Source organism: Pongo pygmaeus, chromosome 1 (genome assembly GCF_028885625.2).
Source record: "Pongo pygmaeus isolate AG05252 chromosome 1, NHGRI_mPonPyg2-v2.0_pri, whole genome shotgun sequence".
Lineage (NCBI taxonomy): Eukaryota > Metazoa > Chordata > Mammalia > Primates > Hominidae > Pongo > Pongo pygmaeus.
Window position 1 is genome coordinate 77,977,860 of NC_072373.2, and position 19,964 is coordinate 77,997,823.

General features: G+C 38.3%; 1 protein-coding gene across 13 annotated transcripts in view; it reads right to left on the reverse strand.

Moving 5' to 3' along the window:
* DNM3 (dynamin 3) overlaps positions 1-19,964 on the reverse strand; it is a 575,478-nt gene that overhangs the window by 352,867 nt on the left and 202,647 nt on the right. For all 13 annotated transcript variants that reach the window (XM_054456210.2, XM_054456187.1, XM_063648645.1 and 10 more), the window contains 3 exons: positions 17,398-17,533; positions 15,090-15,157; positions 11,423-11,561 (listed from right to left, as the gene is read on the reverse strand). In XM_054456210.2, the coding sequence (XP_054312185.1) occupies positions 11,423-11,561; positions 15,090-15,157; positions 17,398-17,533 (343 nt within the window). The remainder of the gene's footprint in view (positions 1-11,422; positions 11,562-15,089; positions 15,158-17,397; positions 17,534-19,964) is intronic.

Here is a 19,964-nt window from a genome sequence, read left to right on the forward strand (position 1 = left end):
ATGGACTAAGACACATCCACACACACATGCACACACACACACACACACAGAGTCACACATCACCATATACCCTTGACATTTTTCAAGGATATAGCCCAATCTTACAAATACCAACATTCATGAGTAATATTATAGCATGCAATATTTCTCCAAACTCGTAAGGAGTTAGATCTAGGCCTCCCTGAAGTGGGGCTTCTGTATGGTCACCTGGGATCACTGTGCACATTACCTAGCATGCACAATATATATTAGTTTCTTAGCAAGTTAATAAACTGCAGTACTTCGTGAAACCATCATAATCACGAGATCTCATATACGTTAAATCTTCCGTTGCTGCAAGTCTACTCTCTGTGCATAGAAAAAGATTTGCACAGATACTATAAAGTGTTAATAGCAATAACTCTTTGAATTATGCATACTTTTATTTATCTACATTTTCCAAATATTTCTACAGTGGATATAGATTATGTTCATAACATCATAAAAACATAGAAACCTGACTGCTTTGGTTACCTCAAAAATCATCACCAGTGTCTCTATGAGGTCCTCGATTTCTCACCCTCTTATCTGAATCCTGAGACGCACGCTCACCTGGGGGCTTATTTCATGAATTACTGCAAGATACAAATGGAGCTCATACTTCCCATTTTGGAAACATTCTCCAGAAAAAGCTCTATTATACCAGAACCCCTCTTGACTCTCGGAAAGTCCTACAAGTTATTTTTTGTGAGGCTTATAAAAGCCTTCAGAGTGGAAGAGATAGCTGATGAATTCTAGTCCTTCTTGACTAGTGCAAACCTGAGTGGTGTATCTCACACCAACAATTAGCCTGCCCTAGGCTACCAAGACAATCAATTCCCCCTGCACTCAGACAGCTTCCCAAGCTATTCAATGACAGCCACACTATTATAGAATCACATTGCCTCAGAGAAGTAACTACGCAAGCAATCGAGGTCTACCAAGGAAGAGTGGGATGCCTTTAACAACATTTAGCAAATAGATTACAGCAGAAAGTTATTTTTAAAACCATCAAATAGTGGCAATATAAATATTTATTCAGAAACTAAACACTTGACAGCTGAAGGACCCCAGGCCAGTATATGGCCATCATTAAGTCAGGGAAAGGCCAAAATGACAAGAATATCCCATGAAGTAGAGACATCTAAGAATGCCTCCAATCTACTGGCCTTGGCAGGAGCATTGATTTGTGTGCATGTGTGTGTCTCCTGATCTTTCCAAGCTTACTGCCCATGGGCTCAATTCTACCAGAAAAGGAATATGTAAGAGCCACAATTTTGTACCTACAATTGAGACAACTTGAAGTCAATAAGGCTAAATTCTAAGTGGAACAAAAGAAACAGAGAACACACTAGAAGAACTACCATTATGGAGACAATGGAGGAAAAACCTTGAAGAGACACTAAGCAATGTAAGATCTAGGCATCACTGAATGGCATTAATGAAACAACTGGTTTGGTTACTAGCTGGTTGATATTGAACTGATTGTGGGAGTATAAGAGTCAAAATCTTGGTTTTAACTGCTGGCTTTCAAATATAAAATATATAAATATATATAAATAGTCCCAAATATACAACTAGTCCCAATTCTTAAGATACATACACACAGAGGTTAAAAAAAAAAGTCCTACTGACATTTAAAATGATTTCTGATTAGGCTTTCTACCACTCATTTCATTATCTCATTTAATCTCATAATGAGCTTATTTCATGATCTCATTCAAACTGTGCCCTGCTCAGTTTGTGTCACCCTTTACTTAGCTTTAAAACATACTTAACTTTGATTGCTCAATTCAATCCCTCACCTCTCTTCTATGTCTCTTATTTAATGTGCAATCACCATTTCCTCAATCATTTATACCATTATAATTGTCAATCACTTTTGCACTTATTTAATTTGAATGTCAAATTAAAAGCCTACAGTTGTAAGAATATAGGAGTTCTTATTTGTCAAAGTAATCAGAATATTAAGTATGTATGCCTAAATAATATTGATCTAGAAGATGTCATCTTTAGGCCTTTATTCCTCTAATGATTAATTAAATAACCTATAAATTGGTTTATAGAGAGTCAAGGGATTAAGGATTTGCTGTTAGTTATAATAATTACATTCCTAAATTTATGTCACATCAGCCATTCATCGTGCAACTGCTACAGTCCAGCTCCATGCTCAGTTTATGTCATAACACCTGATATTAGAAACCACATAGTCTTGAGTGGCAGGTTGCCTATACAGATAAATAGTCATACAAGATAAATATTTTTTAAAAACCAAGGGGAAATATGAAGAAATAAATGCATAAACCAGGTGTGAGAGGTCCTCTGAGGATTTGATGATTATAATAGTGAAACTTGTAGTCAAAGCTATACATTATACAGCAAATTAGTTCTAAATAGCTTATAGTTCAAATTGCATTGAATATTCTTTTTTTTTTTTTTTTTTGACAGAGTCTCGCTCTGTTGCCCAGGCTGGAGTGCAGTGGTACATCTTGGCTCACTGCAACCTCCACCTACTGGGTTCAAGCAATGCTCCTGTCTCAGCCTCCTGAGTAGTTGGAATTATAGGCGCCCACCACCACGTCCAGCCTGTGTTGAGTATTCTTAAATAATAAAGAAGATTCAATGGAGAAATAATACAATACACATGACTTTAGGAATCAAAACCTTCAATATTTAATTCAAGGAGAATATTTTAGTTATACATGTTCTGAGAGAAAGCAGCAAAACATGTTTTAATAAGGTCCAATGTTATAAGTGTTATTTAGGGTAGTGATTAATTATTTTGGTGGAACCTCAATATAAAAATTTAATTTCAGTATGGATCACATTTTCCTAGAGAAAAAAAAAAACACTTGGAAGACATTTCTATCCAACAAAACAAAAATTATACGCTTCCAAAATATATTAACAGTTTATCAGACCATAAGATCTATGCTATGCTAGTACATTTTTCTCGAAATGGTCAAGAGACCAGGCAAGATTTCCATATCTTCAAGAGGAACAAGTTTGATGACTCTAGCAAAGACTGGAGTTATTAGGTAACCGTCTAAGAAAATAAAGTAAATTCAGAACAAAATTTCTTCTATACATATCACTTGACTTGATTGGTTTGGCTGACCTAAAGATAAGGGCTTTTACGAAAAAGCTATGAACCTTTAAATGCTGGCTGCTTGCTACAAACCAAATTGAAATAATGAATCTTAGCACTCATAAAAGCATAAATTTTTTTTATTTCATTTTCTGTGAATTAACCACCCACCCAACCCAACAAAATCCCTAGCAATCCTTTGTTTTTATATAGCATAGTGTTGGATTTATTCAGGATATGAGAAGACAATCATCTGCGCACAACACATTTGCTATGAAAAAAATGTTTTAAACAGATGTATTTGTAGAAACATTTACAAAGCTGATTGAAGATGAGAAGCAATTCTAATATAAAGAGATCAAGAAATAGTGACTGTTTTCTAAGTTGCACAGGGGTTAATGGGAAAGTTCCTTATGGGGTGTTCTACACTGGCATATGAGAAGTCAAAGAAGGTCAAAGTGAAGTTGCCAGGAAGGGGAAAGGAGTGCCAGATCCCAACTAGGTGAACTGGGACCAAGTGGGCTAGTGTTAGCCCTCCTTCTCCAGGTGCGCAAATCCTTAATCCAGAAACCTCAAATATTTTCAACAAATAGCAGGAGAAGTGGTGAGGTATAAGATGGAAAAACTTTTAAACAGAGAAATGAAGAGAACTCTCGTGTTATTTATGAAATGCTAAGGAATAAAAACAAAAAGGTCCTCACCTAAGAAACAAGGAGAGTAGAAAAACAAAAACAAAAAGTCCAACCTTGAGTGAATAAAACTTGGGTGCCGCAGAGTAGTCAGAAGAGCCTCTTACTTAAGTAATTCAGAAAACATCCAAAAAGGAAGTCAGGGTGGGTTGACATGGTGGCAAAACAACACCTGAAGATCATAACCAGATTTTCATCTCTCTCTTCCCAAGTTTATCTCTGGTAGACATATTAATGAGCAGTTAAAATGGAAAAAAAACTTCAAAACAGAAAGTGGGAGGAAAATCAGGGACCATGGTAAATTATAAATTAAGAACCAATTATAAAGATTACAAATCCTTTAATGAGGTGAAGATTAAAAGCTGAGATTCTATCCCATTAAAACCAAGTCCCAGGCCTGAATTTCCTATAATACCCAACAAAAGTTTCAGACTTTAATAACCGGTCTGATTTGAAGCCTGGGCACTAAAGCCTGTTACATTAGACATGTATTATATGCAAAGCACAGCACAGAGTTTGACTGGATGGCAACCATTGGAGGAGGTGAAATGCAAGTATTTTCATACAGCATAAAAACCATAGCACATCTATATAAACCTAAAAGAAAGTCCTAAATAGTATGATGCTTTGAAGCCATTTTCCTTCATCTTACTTCAGCCAAACTGACCATTACCTGCTGAATCAATGAGACATAATTCATTTTTTTAATTATTCATTCAATAATCATTGTTGAAAACCAGGCTGTTTTAGGGGTGGCAAATAGAGCGATGAGCTTAATAAGCCAAGTTCTTATTCTCATAGAACTTTTATTCTCAAGGTCCCTTAATTATCTTATAACAACACAACAACAGCAGACATAAATAATATAATTAATATATTAATAGCAATATATACTGCAAAGAAAAATAAAGTTTGGTAAGTAGATTAACGATGGTGTGCATGTGTGGTGTGTGTATGTGTGTGTATTTGCGGGAGGGCTATGCAACTGAAAATAGAAAAGTCAGAGAAAGACTCTGCTTTATGGGGCATTTGAATAGCAGAGGCCTAAAAGAAGCAATGGTTTGATCCATGCAGATATCTTGAGGCAGATCATTTCCCACATTAAGAATGAGAAGTGCAAAGGCTCTACAGACATGTTTCCTTGGCCTGCTAAATAAACAAGGAATCCAGTGCAGCTGGAGTGGACCAGGAGGAGGAGAGAAAGGGGAGGATATGAGTTTAGAGATTAAAAGCGGAGGGCAAGATTGTGTAGGGCCTTGTAAGCCACGGCAAGGACTTGGATTCACTTGTTTAGTTATGTGTATTCAGAGCTAGATATTTACTTACCTAATAAGCCACAAAATTCGACATTTCTTCTAAGAGCACTTCTTAATGGAAAATCTTTCCCTGTATTTCTTTTTCTTTATTGGGGGGGTGGGGGTGGGAAATGGAGTCTCGCTGTTGTCACCTGGGCTGCAGTGCAATGGTGCGATCTCAGCTCACTGCAACCGCCACCTCCCAGGTTCCAGCAATTCTCCTGCCTCAGCCTCCTAAGTAGCTGAGATTATAGGCACCCCCCACCATGACTGGCTAAGTTTTGCATTTTTAGTAGAGATGGGGTTTTACCATGTTGGCCAGGGTGGTCTCGAACTCCTGATCTCAGGTGATCCATCTGCCTCGGCCTCCCAAAGTGATGGGATTACAGGCATGAGCCACCTCGTAATACAGGAAATGAGCCACCTGGCCCTTTCCCTGTATTTCTAATAGCTGACTAAGGTATTTTTTTTCTCCTTGCAAAACTTTTCTTTCTAAACAAGAAAAAAAATCAATGAATTAGTATACTAATGATCCAAGAATGTCGGTTCCCAAGAGGCCAGTAAATAGCACAGTTGCTAAACTGTGGTTAAAAAAAATCAAGATGTTCCTCTCAGTGCTTCCTGAAAAGACCTTCAGCACCCTGTGATGATGCACTGGAGAAGGAGGTGGTAAAGAAAAGCAGCTGAAAAAAGATGCCCACCAAAATAATTTCAAAGTTGAGATGTCCCTGGCATGAAGCCAAATAGCTCATAAAGCTCTAATGTTCCTGTCTTATCCTCCAGTGCCCCAGAAACAACAGTGAGAAAATATCTGGGAAGAAATGTATTTCCCCAGGTTAGGAGTCTAGCTTTGTGTTTTGTTGTTTGAACACACATAAATCCCATATGTTTTTCACTGATGTTTATTTATGCAGCTTAAGGAAAAAGCATTTAAGGTTTTTACACATGAGGCATCACATGAGGAGTTGTAAATGAAAACTGTATTTTATGTTTATATATGTATATATGCTATAACAGAAATACATATATATAATTACAATATAGCTGGAATTACTTATTTTCACATTGCCTGGGGCAGTCTTTGTTTACTCCTATTACTCCAGTGAAAGTATTCATAGCACCCCCTTTAAGTCTCAAAAATGTCCTGCACTAAACAATACATTATATAGTCACCTTATCTATGGCTCATGTTCAAAATGAGGCAAGTAATAAAGTCCCAGCAGACTCAACTCTAATTAGGATTATTTTGCTTTGCAAAATATTTTAATTAGACCAGTTTTTAAATAAAAGATATTGAAAGTATAACCTAGTAAGGCCAAAAATGAAAAACATCAAAATGCAACATAAGGAAAAGGATAGATGTTTGAAAGAAAACCTGCCTAAATTTTATCATTTTAAAAGGAATGGCTAAAATACTATTTTAAAACCAAGTATACATATTTTTGACCACTGGATAACTTTAGAACATCTAAATTGTTAGTAAATATTTATAAAATGCCCCTATGTGGAGTTGGTCACTGTGTTACAGGCTAGAGAGAAGATAAAAAACACAGTGCCTTTTTTTCAAAGGAGCTTACAATCAACAAGAGGAGATATGTAAACAAATAAATACAAATAAATCTCAAGGCAGTATCATAAATGCTATGATATAAATACACATAGGGTATCAACAGAAGCACTAAAAAGGGAGTTGGGAGACAGACCAGGAAGGGACTCACAGAGGCCCTTTAGGAAGATTTTAAGGAAAATAAGATGATTGAGCTGCCTCCCTAAAAATGAGAGGGGATGGCAGGTAAACACAAGAGGGAAAGTTAGACATTCTAGACAAAACGAATCACTTATGCAAATGTCAAAGGCATGAAAAATCTTTGAGGATAGTGCAAATCATCTAGAATGGCTGAAGCAAGCGGTGGGACCAAAGATGTAGCTGGAGAAGTATTCAGAGATCAGACAGGGAACCTAAATACAACCCTAAATGATCTGAATTTCATTCTCAAGGCTCTGAGGAGTCGTTGAATAATTTTGATGATATAGGCAAAAGGCATATCTGTATTTTAGAAAAATCACTTTGACAGCAATGGCAAAGATGAACTTGAGGGTGACCAGGCTAGAAATAGATCAGTTAGGGGGCCACTGGAATAATTCAGGCTTAAAAGTAATGTTCAGGGCTTTAAGTAAGAAAAGAGAATAGTTGCAGTAGTCTATAGACAGTTTCCATAAAGAGGCTTGAGCTAGAGGTACAGATTTGGGAATCACCAATATTTTAAGTGGTAGTTGAACTATCACAGACATGATCTGTCAAGGAGAAAATATAGTAAGAAGAGAATAAAACCAGGAGTAAGCTTTGTGGGATCCCAGTGTTTAGAGGCAAGCAAAAATGGACGAATGCTCAAAGGAGGTAGAGAAGGAATAAAGAGAAAGAGGGAAGAGAACCCATGAGAGAGGAGTGCCAGCTTTATAAAGAGAGTGGAATATAGTCTCAGGAATAAGAGCGTCCTTTAGGCTTGGCAATCAGGATTCTCACTGATCTTTGCAATAATTAACTCTATAGAATAGTGGGGTAGAATCCAAATTTCAGTTGAGGAATTAACTGGAGATGAGACGGTAAAGATGCAAAGCATAAATTACTTTTTTCCCAAGAAGGCTGACCATGAGAGGAGAAAAATAGGGCAGCAGGTGAGTGTTTGTCACTGTTTCTTTTTAAATTAGGACAGACATAGATATATTTATATGTTGATTTTTAAAAATGTGATGGAGAAGATGATGATTCATGAAATAAAAGGCTAAAAAGAGTACATCCTCTAAGGAGGTGAGAGTACAGATAGGAAACCACCCCCCACCCCCTTGATCAGGAATACTATCTCAGCAGAGACAAGGATAAGAAGGGGGTGTGGTTATGAATACAGGTAAGTTTGAGGGATAGAAGGCAAGAATCAATGTTTCATAGTGCCCATTTACGGCCCCTATTTTTTCTGCGAAATCTTCATTGAAAGTGAGGATGAAAGTGATGAGTCAGGTGGCTTGAAGAGAGTGCTAAAAGTTTAACATCATTATCATGGAGAACAGAGGAGGCTGCTAATTACTAAGACACTGAAGCACTACTGGGCAGCAGTTGAAATTGGACTAAGAAGAAGACCATGAATATATTGTGGCACCAGTTCACACAAATAGACAATTACCTCCAAGCTCTTCAGAAGCCTGGGGGAAAGGAAAATAAAGATAAGCAGTAAATTTTAGCAGTCCTGGAGTTTCAACAGGTGGCAAAGTTAATCCAAGTGGAACTGAAGTAATAGATAAAAAAACTAATGATGGATGTATATCTGCTCACCCATACACCTTATGGGCTCTAAGGTTTAATGCAGGAAGGGGAAATAACAGGAGGCTCCCACTTTCACAGCAAGGCCCAGGCACATTTTCCAACCTAGATCTATCAGCAGTGAAGTGGACACTAAATTTCAAACCTTCAAAATAGAGCTTTTCCATTAATTTCCCAATTGGATTAAAATCTAAAGAGGATGAAGGGGGTGATCAGCATTCTGCAGGCCCTTTAAGGTTTACAATTTCCTAGTAAAACATTTTTTGATGACAACAAGAGCCAGAAGTCATGAAACTATGGTGCTAGAGTGGACTGAATGGAGAGCAAAGATCTCAAAGAAAAGTAGCTTTTAGGCATTGGACATGATATCTACATGGACACTGAACACTTCCGAGTTGAAGGTGAATTGGGGATGGAGAGGAAAAATGTAAGCCAGGTTTTAAAGATCCTGATGAATGCAAGGGAGTGACCGGGAACTTGGTGGTGACAGTGAATATAAGGAACAGTTACAGCTGGCACCACCTGGGCCTTAATGGAAGACTATGAGAAGGTGAAGGAATAATCTTTGGAAGCCACAAAAGGAGAAATGGCAAATGTCATACCCAATAAAGGCCCTCAGATTTTTCCAGTTTGGGCTGAAATAAATATCCTTCACTGAAGAAAGCTAAAGGGTAAATAGTAACCTCAGGGGAAAAGCTAGATTTTATGTTTAACTAAGGCAAACTATAAAATGTTTTGAGAAGATAGTAAAAATGCATAGAAGACCAATCCAAGGAGCATAATGGAAAGGGTAGAGAGCAAGAATAGAAGCCAAAAAGTGTCTGGGAACAAGCTGTCTCATCCCATGCCATCAGAACTGACTGTTGGCTTTCCAGTAGGTTGGATAAAATGGGAAATGATAAAAAAAAAAAAAGATTCATGCATACCATAAACACTTTATATAACTTAAAACATAAATGTCCACACATGTGCCAATCTTTTGATGTAAGGCCAAGATCTGTTCTCTGCATATGGATCTGCTGATTGGAGTTATGCATCTTCTGTCTTACATAAACCACATCCTTCATCTATGATTTCCAGTTTTGCTTTCTTTACAGTGGAGGGAGAACCTGAAGATACTTGTGAAATAATTTGAATGCCAAACCTATCCAGATTTTTATAATCCCTTCCTCACACACACACATTCTTTTCATTACCTTGCCTACACCTAGTCAATAGCAAAGTTTTGTAGCTAACATTTATCAAGTCTTCTCACAGCATTCAGTTTAGTTTTCATAGAAACAAAACTCAAAGTCTTTTTTGCATTGGGTCAGTTTAATTACTCTCTTTATTTAAAGTATATTATTAAAATAAGTGCAACTGGCTAAATGGATTTGGGAACAAACACAGCACACTGTCCCTTGTAAAGAAGACAGGTTAATTGGTGGGAGTAAGAGACATGGACAACCTAAAAAGAAGCCTCTGGCTAAACACATCTGTGCGCTGAGAGTGGCAATCCTTAGGGTTAGTAGGAAACTCACTATCAGTTAATCTTGAAAGGCAGTAGAGAGATCAATTAAGAGAGCTTTAAATGTACAAGGGACACAATAGGTTGCATTCTGAAGAGTAGGTGAGGGCAGCAGGGATGAGGAGTGTTAGCAACTGACTTGAAGTTTCCAATTGGTGAGACGGTAGAAAGATTGATTTTTTCAACTCCATGGGCATTCTTCTTTCTGTCCCTCAGTCCCTTAACTCCTGTGGCTCTTTCTTGTTTTGGAGAAGAGAAACCAGGAGTTTAGGAAATGAGGTAGAAGAGCACTAGGAGCTCTAGAGAAGGGGTCTGAACCTCCCAGTCACCTCTGGGTCCTAAGCTAGTTCCATTTACTGCTTTTCTTTTAGCCTTCACATCTAGGAATTCAGCCCATTTGCCTCTTCTACTATGTACATCTGTTCTTTACCTGAGCCTTTCTGTCAGGTAACTGGGAACTAATATTCATATTCATTCTCATTCTCTGTCCCTCTCATTCTCTTTCTTCCCGCTGGTTTTTCAGAAAGGTAACTGCTAGTAACCATTTATAAAGGGAAGGATAACAAAACTAACAAAAACAGAATTATCCATAGGTTGAAGAAATATTAAAAGCACGAGTGTTAACTGTCAGGGGGCTAGACCTACCCTACTGTAAATACCATCACTAATTCTCTTTTTGTGTTTTTCAATACAAGATATTCTTTTCATGAACCGAGGAATTCAGCACATGTTCTCCATATTCCTCAGTGAGGAGTCCTCCTACTTGGGAAGTCTTGTCCCAGCACTCTACAGCATAGATTTAATAGATATTCAGGGTAGAGAATACTGACTGCTGCTAAAATGGAAATTTATGGATCAACCACCATTTACTGAGCACTTAAATTATGGTTAATCAGTGTGTTAGGTGTCCCATAGGTTTCAGGCATCATCTTGTTTAATCCTCACTAAGGTGGTATTACTATTATCATCATCATCCTCATTTCACAGACAAATTAACAAGACTAGAGAGGTTAAGCCCAAGATCACACAGAAAGTATCAGAGCCAGGATTTCAATCTAGGTCATTGAAACCCCAAGGCTGCCCCTTCCCAGAACAGCCAGGCTCAAGTGGAATACATATTTGCAATTTAGAAGAATTTTCTTATTGATATACGTACTATCAGTGATTTCCTTCTCTAACAATTACCCTCATCCATGCACCACAGGAAAAATAAGCTTAGGGCATTTGCCTAATAGTTTGGAAATAATGTTTATTTGTTTAAGACAACATGGGGGAAATCAGTCAAAGAAATATACTCTTTCTAAACCACCATATTAGGAATGATAGAAGACAGTGTGTCTGCCCTTCATGAAAGCAATTCCCACTCGGTACTTTCCACAACCCTTCCCTGTAGGCAAACACACAACATCTATAACAAAGTGAGGGTCAGGGAAAGAGAATCATGCAATGAAATAGGGAATGTTGATAAACCAAAGCCATGTACTGGAAAGTTAAATAATTCAAACTTACTTTTTTGGTACACTTCTTCACAGTGTTGATCAATTCTTGTATTACCAGATCCACACTCTTCAAGGAAGGCCCTTTCAATTTTACAATCTGTTTCTTGACTATCGCTTCAAATGCCATGTCTGGAGTAAACAACCCTGTCCTGAAGGTAAGAAAGCAAGCAGCCCATGAGATTTTTTTAATTGAGTAATATTCAAAAATCTTTTGAAAAATGTTTAAATTAACATTCCATTTAAATTAAGCATGTAATAGACCAAGTTTAAAAGTTACATAGTGCCCAAAATGTTTATATGGCACATCATGTGACCTTTAACTAATATTTAACTGTAATTTGTCTTACCTCACTGTTTCACAGCAATAAAAAGAAATGCTACAATAGAAATGGTGTTCTCAATTTAGATTCCTATTTCTAAAAGATTCCAAAATCAATTCCTTGCCCTTTGTGGAACAGCAAGTGAGCTTCACTTTTTATACACTAAAATAGTAGAGTTTCTAGATTATACAATTTGTCCATTCCAGGACAGCTATATTACTGTGAGCCTGATAGTTCCCAATCTGAGGTCCTGGGGTACTGGGAGTATAAGACAGTAAGGGGAGTTATGAATTAATTTTAATATTTCAAGATGCCTAAATAATGAATTTACAAAAATAACAAATGATAACCAAAATAATAAGTGTCTTCCTTTGGGCTCTAATTAATTCAAACTGGTGTTATAATAATGCTTTTCTCATGCTGAACAGGAGCTCAGGAAAGCAGATATATACATGTGCATGTGTATATGTGTTTCATAAAAAGTGAAAAATGATTACTCAAATTTAAACAAAAGGTCAGTAGAGAGAAGCTACAATAACAGGGGCCTTTGAACTCTGAACCTTGGCCATGACTGAAGGCTGGCAGGCTCCAAGCTTTGGCACTGGATCCTCCCCACTCCTAGGCCCTCTTCCCTCCCCTCCTCACCTATTCTTATTTAGTTAACTTCTCTTCCTGCAACTGAATTCTATGGTACCTCTTTTGGAAAATCTTTTCAACATTTCCCTTGTACTATCTTGACTTGACACCCTTTCTTACCATTTGCTTAGCACCCCATGCTACAGTATGATAACTGTAGTAATCATACTATATTATAATGGTAATTTCTCTGAATGAGGTACAGAATCAAATCCAAACTCTTTAGCACAATATTAAAATTTTTCCACTGTTTGACTCTAATCTTTCTTCACAGTTATTTTTCTCCTCACCTTTCGCATACCCTATGTTTCAGTCAATTTGCCTTTGCTTATATTGTATGTCTTCGCCTTTGTCTATGTTGTTCATTTTGCCCTCTTAACAATTTTGGCCTATTCAAATCCCACCTGTGCTTTAAAGCCCAGATGCAAAGCAAGCACTTATAGTTCCAGTCTTTCCCCAGTCTTGCTGCTGAGACCTTCCTTCTTGGAAGCCCAGCATTCTATTTCACATTGCAGGATACACAGTAGGGAGAGTTGTTACCCTATTTATCTTGATTTGCTCCATAAGGACTGTCTCCCTCCCTTGCTCATAGTCAGCATTTGGTGTTAACAAAACAATGAAGAGAAACAAAGCATCTCTTCCATCAAGTCCTTCATGGGCAAAGAGGGCTTCTACCATTCAAATAGCCAATAGAATCAAATGCGAAAAAAATTGTCAAACCAAGTATATATTTAAAGGCCTAAATAAGCATACCATGAGTGTGTCTTATGCTCAGGACATTGTGCATTTCTTATCATCTTACAGGCAAATTTATAATAACCACCAACACTCTCCTGTTGGTAGGCAAATAAATCAGAAATCGACAATTCTGAATTACTGAGATTTTGCAGTTATATTTGACAAAAGCTGTATATGGTAATGAGTTTTACAAGTGAAGTAAAAATACTGTATTTGGCTGAGTTCAAATACTGTATGACCCCAAAAAATGTAATTTGGTTCCACTGCATTTATCAGATAAACATGTCCAAATACCAGATCTGCCGAACTAAAAAGCAAAACAGTTTCTACACCAAATGTATTCTGGATTTGGTGGAGAAGAAACAGAATAGGGAGTTTAGAAATCCTATCAATGGTAAAAGAAGAAACATTAGATTTGGTTATAGGTGTTTTCTCCTCTTCACTTTGTAAACTCATATCTGCCCATACTATTTGAGATTTGTGGAGCAGATTGTCTAAATTTTAAAACAATAAATAACTCAAGCATCATAACTCCTTTGTAAAATCACCCATCACATGCAAACTCAGTGTCAAGCTTTGCCTTCTCAGGGTCTGTTCCCAGCATAGTCTCAACTTGGCCCTTTGGCAGAAGGCTGAACCACAAATGACAACAGGCAGGGGCCACCTCCTTCATATGAGGCAATCTATGTACTAGGCAACCTAAGTTTTATTTCCTTGAATTAAGGATACTGCAATTCAACATACGCTCATTAAGTTATGTTTAGCCTTCTGTACGTGAAATGAAGAAATATGTGCTTTAAAATCATTTGTTCTTATCATAGTTCTTTAAAGAAATTGTTGTGAACTGAATGTGTTCCCCTAAAACTTCATATGGTGAAACCATACCCTTCAATGTGATGGTAGTAGGAGGTGGGGCCTTTGGGAGGTAATTACATCATGAGGGCAGAACCCTCATGAATGGGATTAGTGCCCTTGTAAGAAGAGGCCAGAGAGCTAACTAGCTTTCTCTCTGCCACATGAGTACAGAATGAGAAGACAGCACTGTGCAGGCCGGAAAAGGGTTCTCACCAGAACCCGACCATGCTCACGCCCTCACCTAGGATTTTCAAACTCCAGAACTGTGAGAAATAAATTTCTGTTGTTTATAAGCCACCCACTCTGTGGTCATTTGTTACAGCAGTCCAAACAGACTAAGACAGAAGGTAATTTAGGATAATCTCACTTTAAACAAGGGGAAATTCAACACAAGTTCTACCCCACCCCCAACCCCACCCAGCTCAGGTCCCTCTGCTCTCCTGACTGCATTCCTCAAGCCAGTCCCAATGCATATGCATGACTCTTGGCTCCATGGATACATGCTGTGCCTTCTCACCTCTTTGCCTTTGGTCATCCCACCCCTTTCACCGGAAAGCCCTTTCTTTTATCCCCCAGCCTCAACAACCTCCATTCCATCCTTCCATCCTCTCCTGTCTCATCACACTGCTGCCCACTTCATATGCATGCCCCCACATGCACAAGCACACGTGCACACACAACACCTCCTGGCCTGTTGAAATCATCCTCTCCACAGGCAAGGATAAACCTGAAAGTAACTACCTCCATTAATCTTTCCCAATCTTGCTCCACAACACTAGTCAGAATTAATTTGTCCCTTCTCTGGTGTAAGTAATGATTAATTATGAGCATGGCTGGCCTCCCTCATGAAAAATGAAGGCTCTGGAGAATGGGGTCTTGCTAATCTGTGAATCCCCTATTGTGCAGAGCACAGGCTGGAAGTGCAGAAAATGTTTTTGCTTTTTCACTTGGAAAAAACTGACTACAGCAATACAGGAAGTTACCATTAAACCCCAAAGTAGGATTTCCTGCTTCTTACTCCCACTTCTGTATTCTACCGTGTTCAATGATGAAAAGACGAGTTTCCTAGCCATTTATAAACATTAATTTTCTTTTGGTAGCTTGAACAGAAAAATGTGAATCACTTGCCTGATACCATGTATGTTTTTGATTGCATAGCTTATTTCTCTTCGCAGTTCTTTCTCATTGAACTCCATCTGCAGATACAAAATGAGCCGTGGTTATCACACTTAATTCCTTTGAATAATATTGTTGAACATTACAGAATGAGAATAACTTGACTTCATTATTAGTAGGTGGATACTCATGTCTTTCCTAACCTAAACCCAGATGGTCAAAACATCTGTTTATATAAAGTTCAAGGACTAGGGATTTTGGGGAGTTTGGGGGCAGTGGATTTTAACTCTGTTATAGATATGGAGTGCTATGCATAAGAATGCCTTCTGGACATAAATCTAGCCATTCATTTGAAATGTATAATTCTTCATTCTTTTGCTGAATATGGTAAATTTGAGGGCACAGGAGAATGCATAAATGAGAGTATCACCTGCTGTGCAGTAGCAGTACAGATGTCCTGAAATTAACAATGGCTCTCTTTTGTCCCTGGCCACTTAAATCATTTGAGTTAAAGGCCTCTTTGTAAAAGAAAATTAGTAATATTTTAAAAAGACAACACAGGATAGATTACTATACAAATATTTCTCAGAAGCGCTAGGTACCATAAATCTACTTGGAAGTAGGATCAAAGTGTCACAGAGCTTAGACCTCGAAGGGATAGCCCAAGAACATTGAGTTCAGCCCTGACTTCTGAGATTTGGCCTCTCCAGCTTCATTGTCTGTCCATTTCCCCCCCTCACAGTTTATGCCCCAGAATGACTAATTGCTCTAGGTCTCTACCCACAACCGATGGCTTTAGCTCAGGGCCTTTATCATTCCTCTCCTGTCTGGATCACCCCCTCCTGTAACCTACCTCTTCCTGCTTAACTAGCTGTTCATCCTTCCAAACTCAGCTCAGAAGCCTGGCTCCCTTACACACTTGAGCTGGGATTCATATCTGTGGGCTGTGTTTCCATAGCACCCTTTGCTGAAGTTTATCACTTAGCACATTTTAATGAAATTATCTATTTACCCATTTGCCTCCCATGCGAAGACATAAGCACTCGCCTTTCTGTTTGAGACGAGTAGCATGGTCCCTAAAACTACTCAACTGCCTATTGGGCATTTTACGCTTAGCACATCCAAAACAGAACTCCTAATTCACTTCTCCATACAAACAGAGCTTTTCCTCCATTTCCCTCATCTGATGGGCACTACCGCTCACTCAGCTGTGAAAGCCAAAACCTTGGAAGTCATCTCAAAACTTCTCTTTCTTCCATTCCCCCATTTCAATCAAAGCCCTAGCAACTTTATCTCCAAAACCCCAAAGCCACCCATCTCTCTATCCTTTCTTGCTGGGGCACTTTTACTGGAAAGCTAAAGAAGTTTAATTCTCAGCATTTCCCCCTGGCACAAACCTCTTCCAAGACCCTGTGCCTGTGTGTTTATAATTTTGTATTCTTCTTCAAGGGGGCCTGTAAAATTGTAGAAGCTTTAGACTCCACAGAAAATGAATCCACCCCTGGTCTGGCCTACTGTTCTCCTCACTCTCTTGGCTCTTTACAATCCAGCAGGTATACTATTCTTCTAAAATCATCAACAAATCAAGACACATTACTGCTTAAAACCCTCCTGTAACTTCCCATTGTTAAGCATAAAGACTTTACCTCAACTTAGAAAGCTTTGTGTGAACTGGATACTTCCTCCCTCTCTGAATTCATTTCATGCCCCTCTCCTTCATCAGCCACATCTGTTCTTCACCTGTCGTATTTTAGTGCCTTACCCGAGGTGGCTACTTCTGCCTTGAACAACCCCTTTCCCCCAGATCTTTACCCAGCTGACCTCTTCATGCCATTCTGGGCACAGTTTAAATGTCTCCTGCTCAGACAGAATTTGCCTGATTATTCCATTAAAAGTGGCTCACTCATCCCCTCTCTCATATCATGTTACATAAAAACATTTGAAATTTTCATATTTTGTCTATTTGTTAATTTTCTGTCTTTCCCCACTAGACAAGCAAGGGTCTTCTCTGTCTTAATCACTGGCACCTAGAAATTTGGTGCCTAGTACATGCTTAAGAAATATTTTTAAATTAATTAGACAACAAACATAGGAAACTCAATTAGTATTTGTGTTTGAAATGTAGTTAAATCTCATTAAATAAAATCAGAATAATCAGTAAGAACATATTTCTCTCCTGAATTTCATTACTTGAATAGGGAGGTTTTGTTCAAAGAACTATGTTAGTTCTATACCACTCACACAATATTGTATCAAGTTGTATAAAACAGAATATGGAAGTGAAGTGAAACTAAGGAAAAAAATTACGTTTGACACAAACCTTTACTATCTCAAAAGGAAAGCGTTCATGAAAAATACGATTGATTTTAGCACCACCTGAGAGTTCCAGGGTATCTACTTGATCCCCTGACCCTTCAATTCTCTTCTCAAAGTCCACAGCAAATTGCTGAACCATCCTGTAATTGTTAAAGAGAAATAGATTCAAGTCAAAGTTATAAGCCTTTGCATTCTTCATTTTCTTTTCCTATGATTAGTCCTTAGAATCCTTTTCCAGGTGCTCTTAGTGGCACCTACTGGCAAAGTTAACATTGCACTCTATGTAGCACTCACAGTGTGATTATATGAAATACATATCATTAAGATTTTAGACATTTAATTAGAATAAATATTTAAATATAGTTGCCTTTCAATGCCTTCTGTTCATTTGATTGCAGACATAAAATGGTATTTAAAGAACACTTGAAATAGAGAGTTAATCAATTAAACTTTATGTAGAATAATCAAATGGACCTGAACTCCTATGACATCACAACCACCTAGTGTCCCAATTGCTCCAGCTCTATTACTCCCCCAATGTCACAGCCTCAGTCTCTCCTCACATTCATCCCTAGGTGATCTCAAGGTTGCCATAGCTTCAAGGGTTATTGAGAAATAGTTTCTCCACACTTTCCGCTTTAGCCCATAACTCTCAGAAGAGTGAGTGGCCCATATGTTCAACTGTACTGGATGTTTATTTCCTCTTAGCTGCCTTGAACTCAACACACCTAAAACAACTTCTCAATTTCTTTCACTCCCAAACCTGCTGATCCTCCTGCATTCCCAAGTCTCTCCTCATGGTGGATGATACCTCCACCCCAGGCAGGGAATCTAGGGCATCCAGCATACCTCCCTTTCCCTCACCCAACAGTTGCAGGGAGCCACCAGTTGTAGGTAATTTCTCCTCCATGACAGTTCAGCTGGTTGAGCTCTTCCTCCTCACACCTACTGACACTGCCTTGGTTTAGCTCTCAGCAATGCCTCCCAGCATCACTGAAGGCTCCTCTAGATGATGATCCTGCTTTTGAGTTTATCTTTGTCAAAGTCAGACCTCACCCTATCAGAATAACACAGATTTGTGACCCCTCTAAACTAGCTCTAGCCTTGTTTTTTAATGGATCCCCACAATTTGATAATACAATCAAAACTCTTTAGCCCATCTCCCAGTATTTTATGGTCTGGCCTTGGCTGCCTCTTCAGCCCCATCTCTTACCACTCATCCCACTCACCTTCCAGCCAACCATAAGGAAGCCATTGCAGTTCCCCAAATGCACCATGTCCCTGTGCTTTTACACTTTTCTTTGTGCTCAGAACACCATTCTCTCTGTCCCTTGCTGCTTTGCCTGACTAATTTTTACGTGTTCTTTAAGACTCAGCTCAAGCATTGGTTCTTCCCAGAAACTTTTCATGATCCATGACTCTATCCAGCACCACTCCTCATCGCCCCTCCTCTGCATCTTCAGTGTGTTTCCTGCAGAGCATTTGGCACAGTACATTAACATTGCCATGTCTATTAGTCACTCTCCTAAGGGCAAGGACCGTGTGTTTTCTTTACCTTTCCCTGCTCAACGTAATTGGGAGATTTAATAAATATTTGTCCCATGAAAGAATGAATTACCTTACACTGGCTGCTTAAAAGAAAGAAAGAAAGAAAGTAACAGGAAAAAAAAAACAACTATTTTCATTTGTGATTCCAGGTTTATAAACTCCAATTTAAACATACTGGAACTACTTTCAAATTCAAAATCTAAAAGGGAAAAAATTCAAACTATCTAAAACTTGTATCTTTTCATTCCCTTCCATCAAAATCATGGATGAATGAAAAGTAACTGCAAATTATTTAGGCCAAAGAAGCTAGACTGTAATTGGATTTAGTTATGTTCATGTATATGCTAATTTTATTTTTTAAAAACACCTGGAGAGGTATGACATACACACTGAAACGAAAAATTTTTCAGAAAGTGTACCTCTAGCTGCTCCTTCCCTTAAACCCTATAGCTCAGCCACCTGGCCCATTTACTAATCCTAGAACAAATGTTACCAAAGTTCTCATGATTCTCTTGCCCTCCTCCTTCCACATGACAAGGTCCTCTCCTACCTCAGGGCCTCTGTTTTCTCTCCAAATTCACATCCTTTCTCACATGTAACTGCTTCCTCATCTGGGCTCCCTTAATATTTTACACTTACAGAAACATAGCATTTATTAGCTTTAACACAATTAATTGTGTTAAATTGTGTTAATTTTTATGTCTGTTTTTCCCTACTCTACTGGGACTTCTTGAGGGCAAGAATCTTATTATCGTTCATTTCACAGAACCAGACACTGAGTGCATGAAGAGATTAGAGGAAGGAGGAAGAACAGAGAAAGGAAGGCAGGGGGGAAGGATAGAAGAGAGAAAAGAAATAGGTCAGAAAGAATAGGGCCATAAAGAAGGAGCTGAATCAGCCCTCTGCAAATCAAGAATCTAGCTGTGAAAAGTTCTGTAATCTGAGTCCAATAAAGTCACAGAGGCAAGACCCGGTATTTGCAAGCAGAATAGTTTTAGTTGGATATTAAGATAATGACCTAGG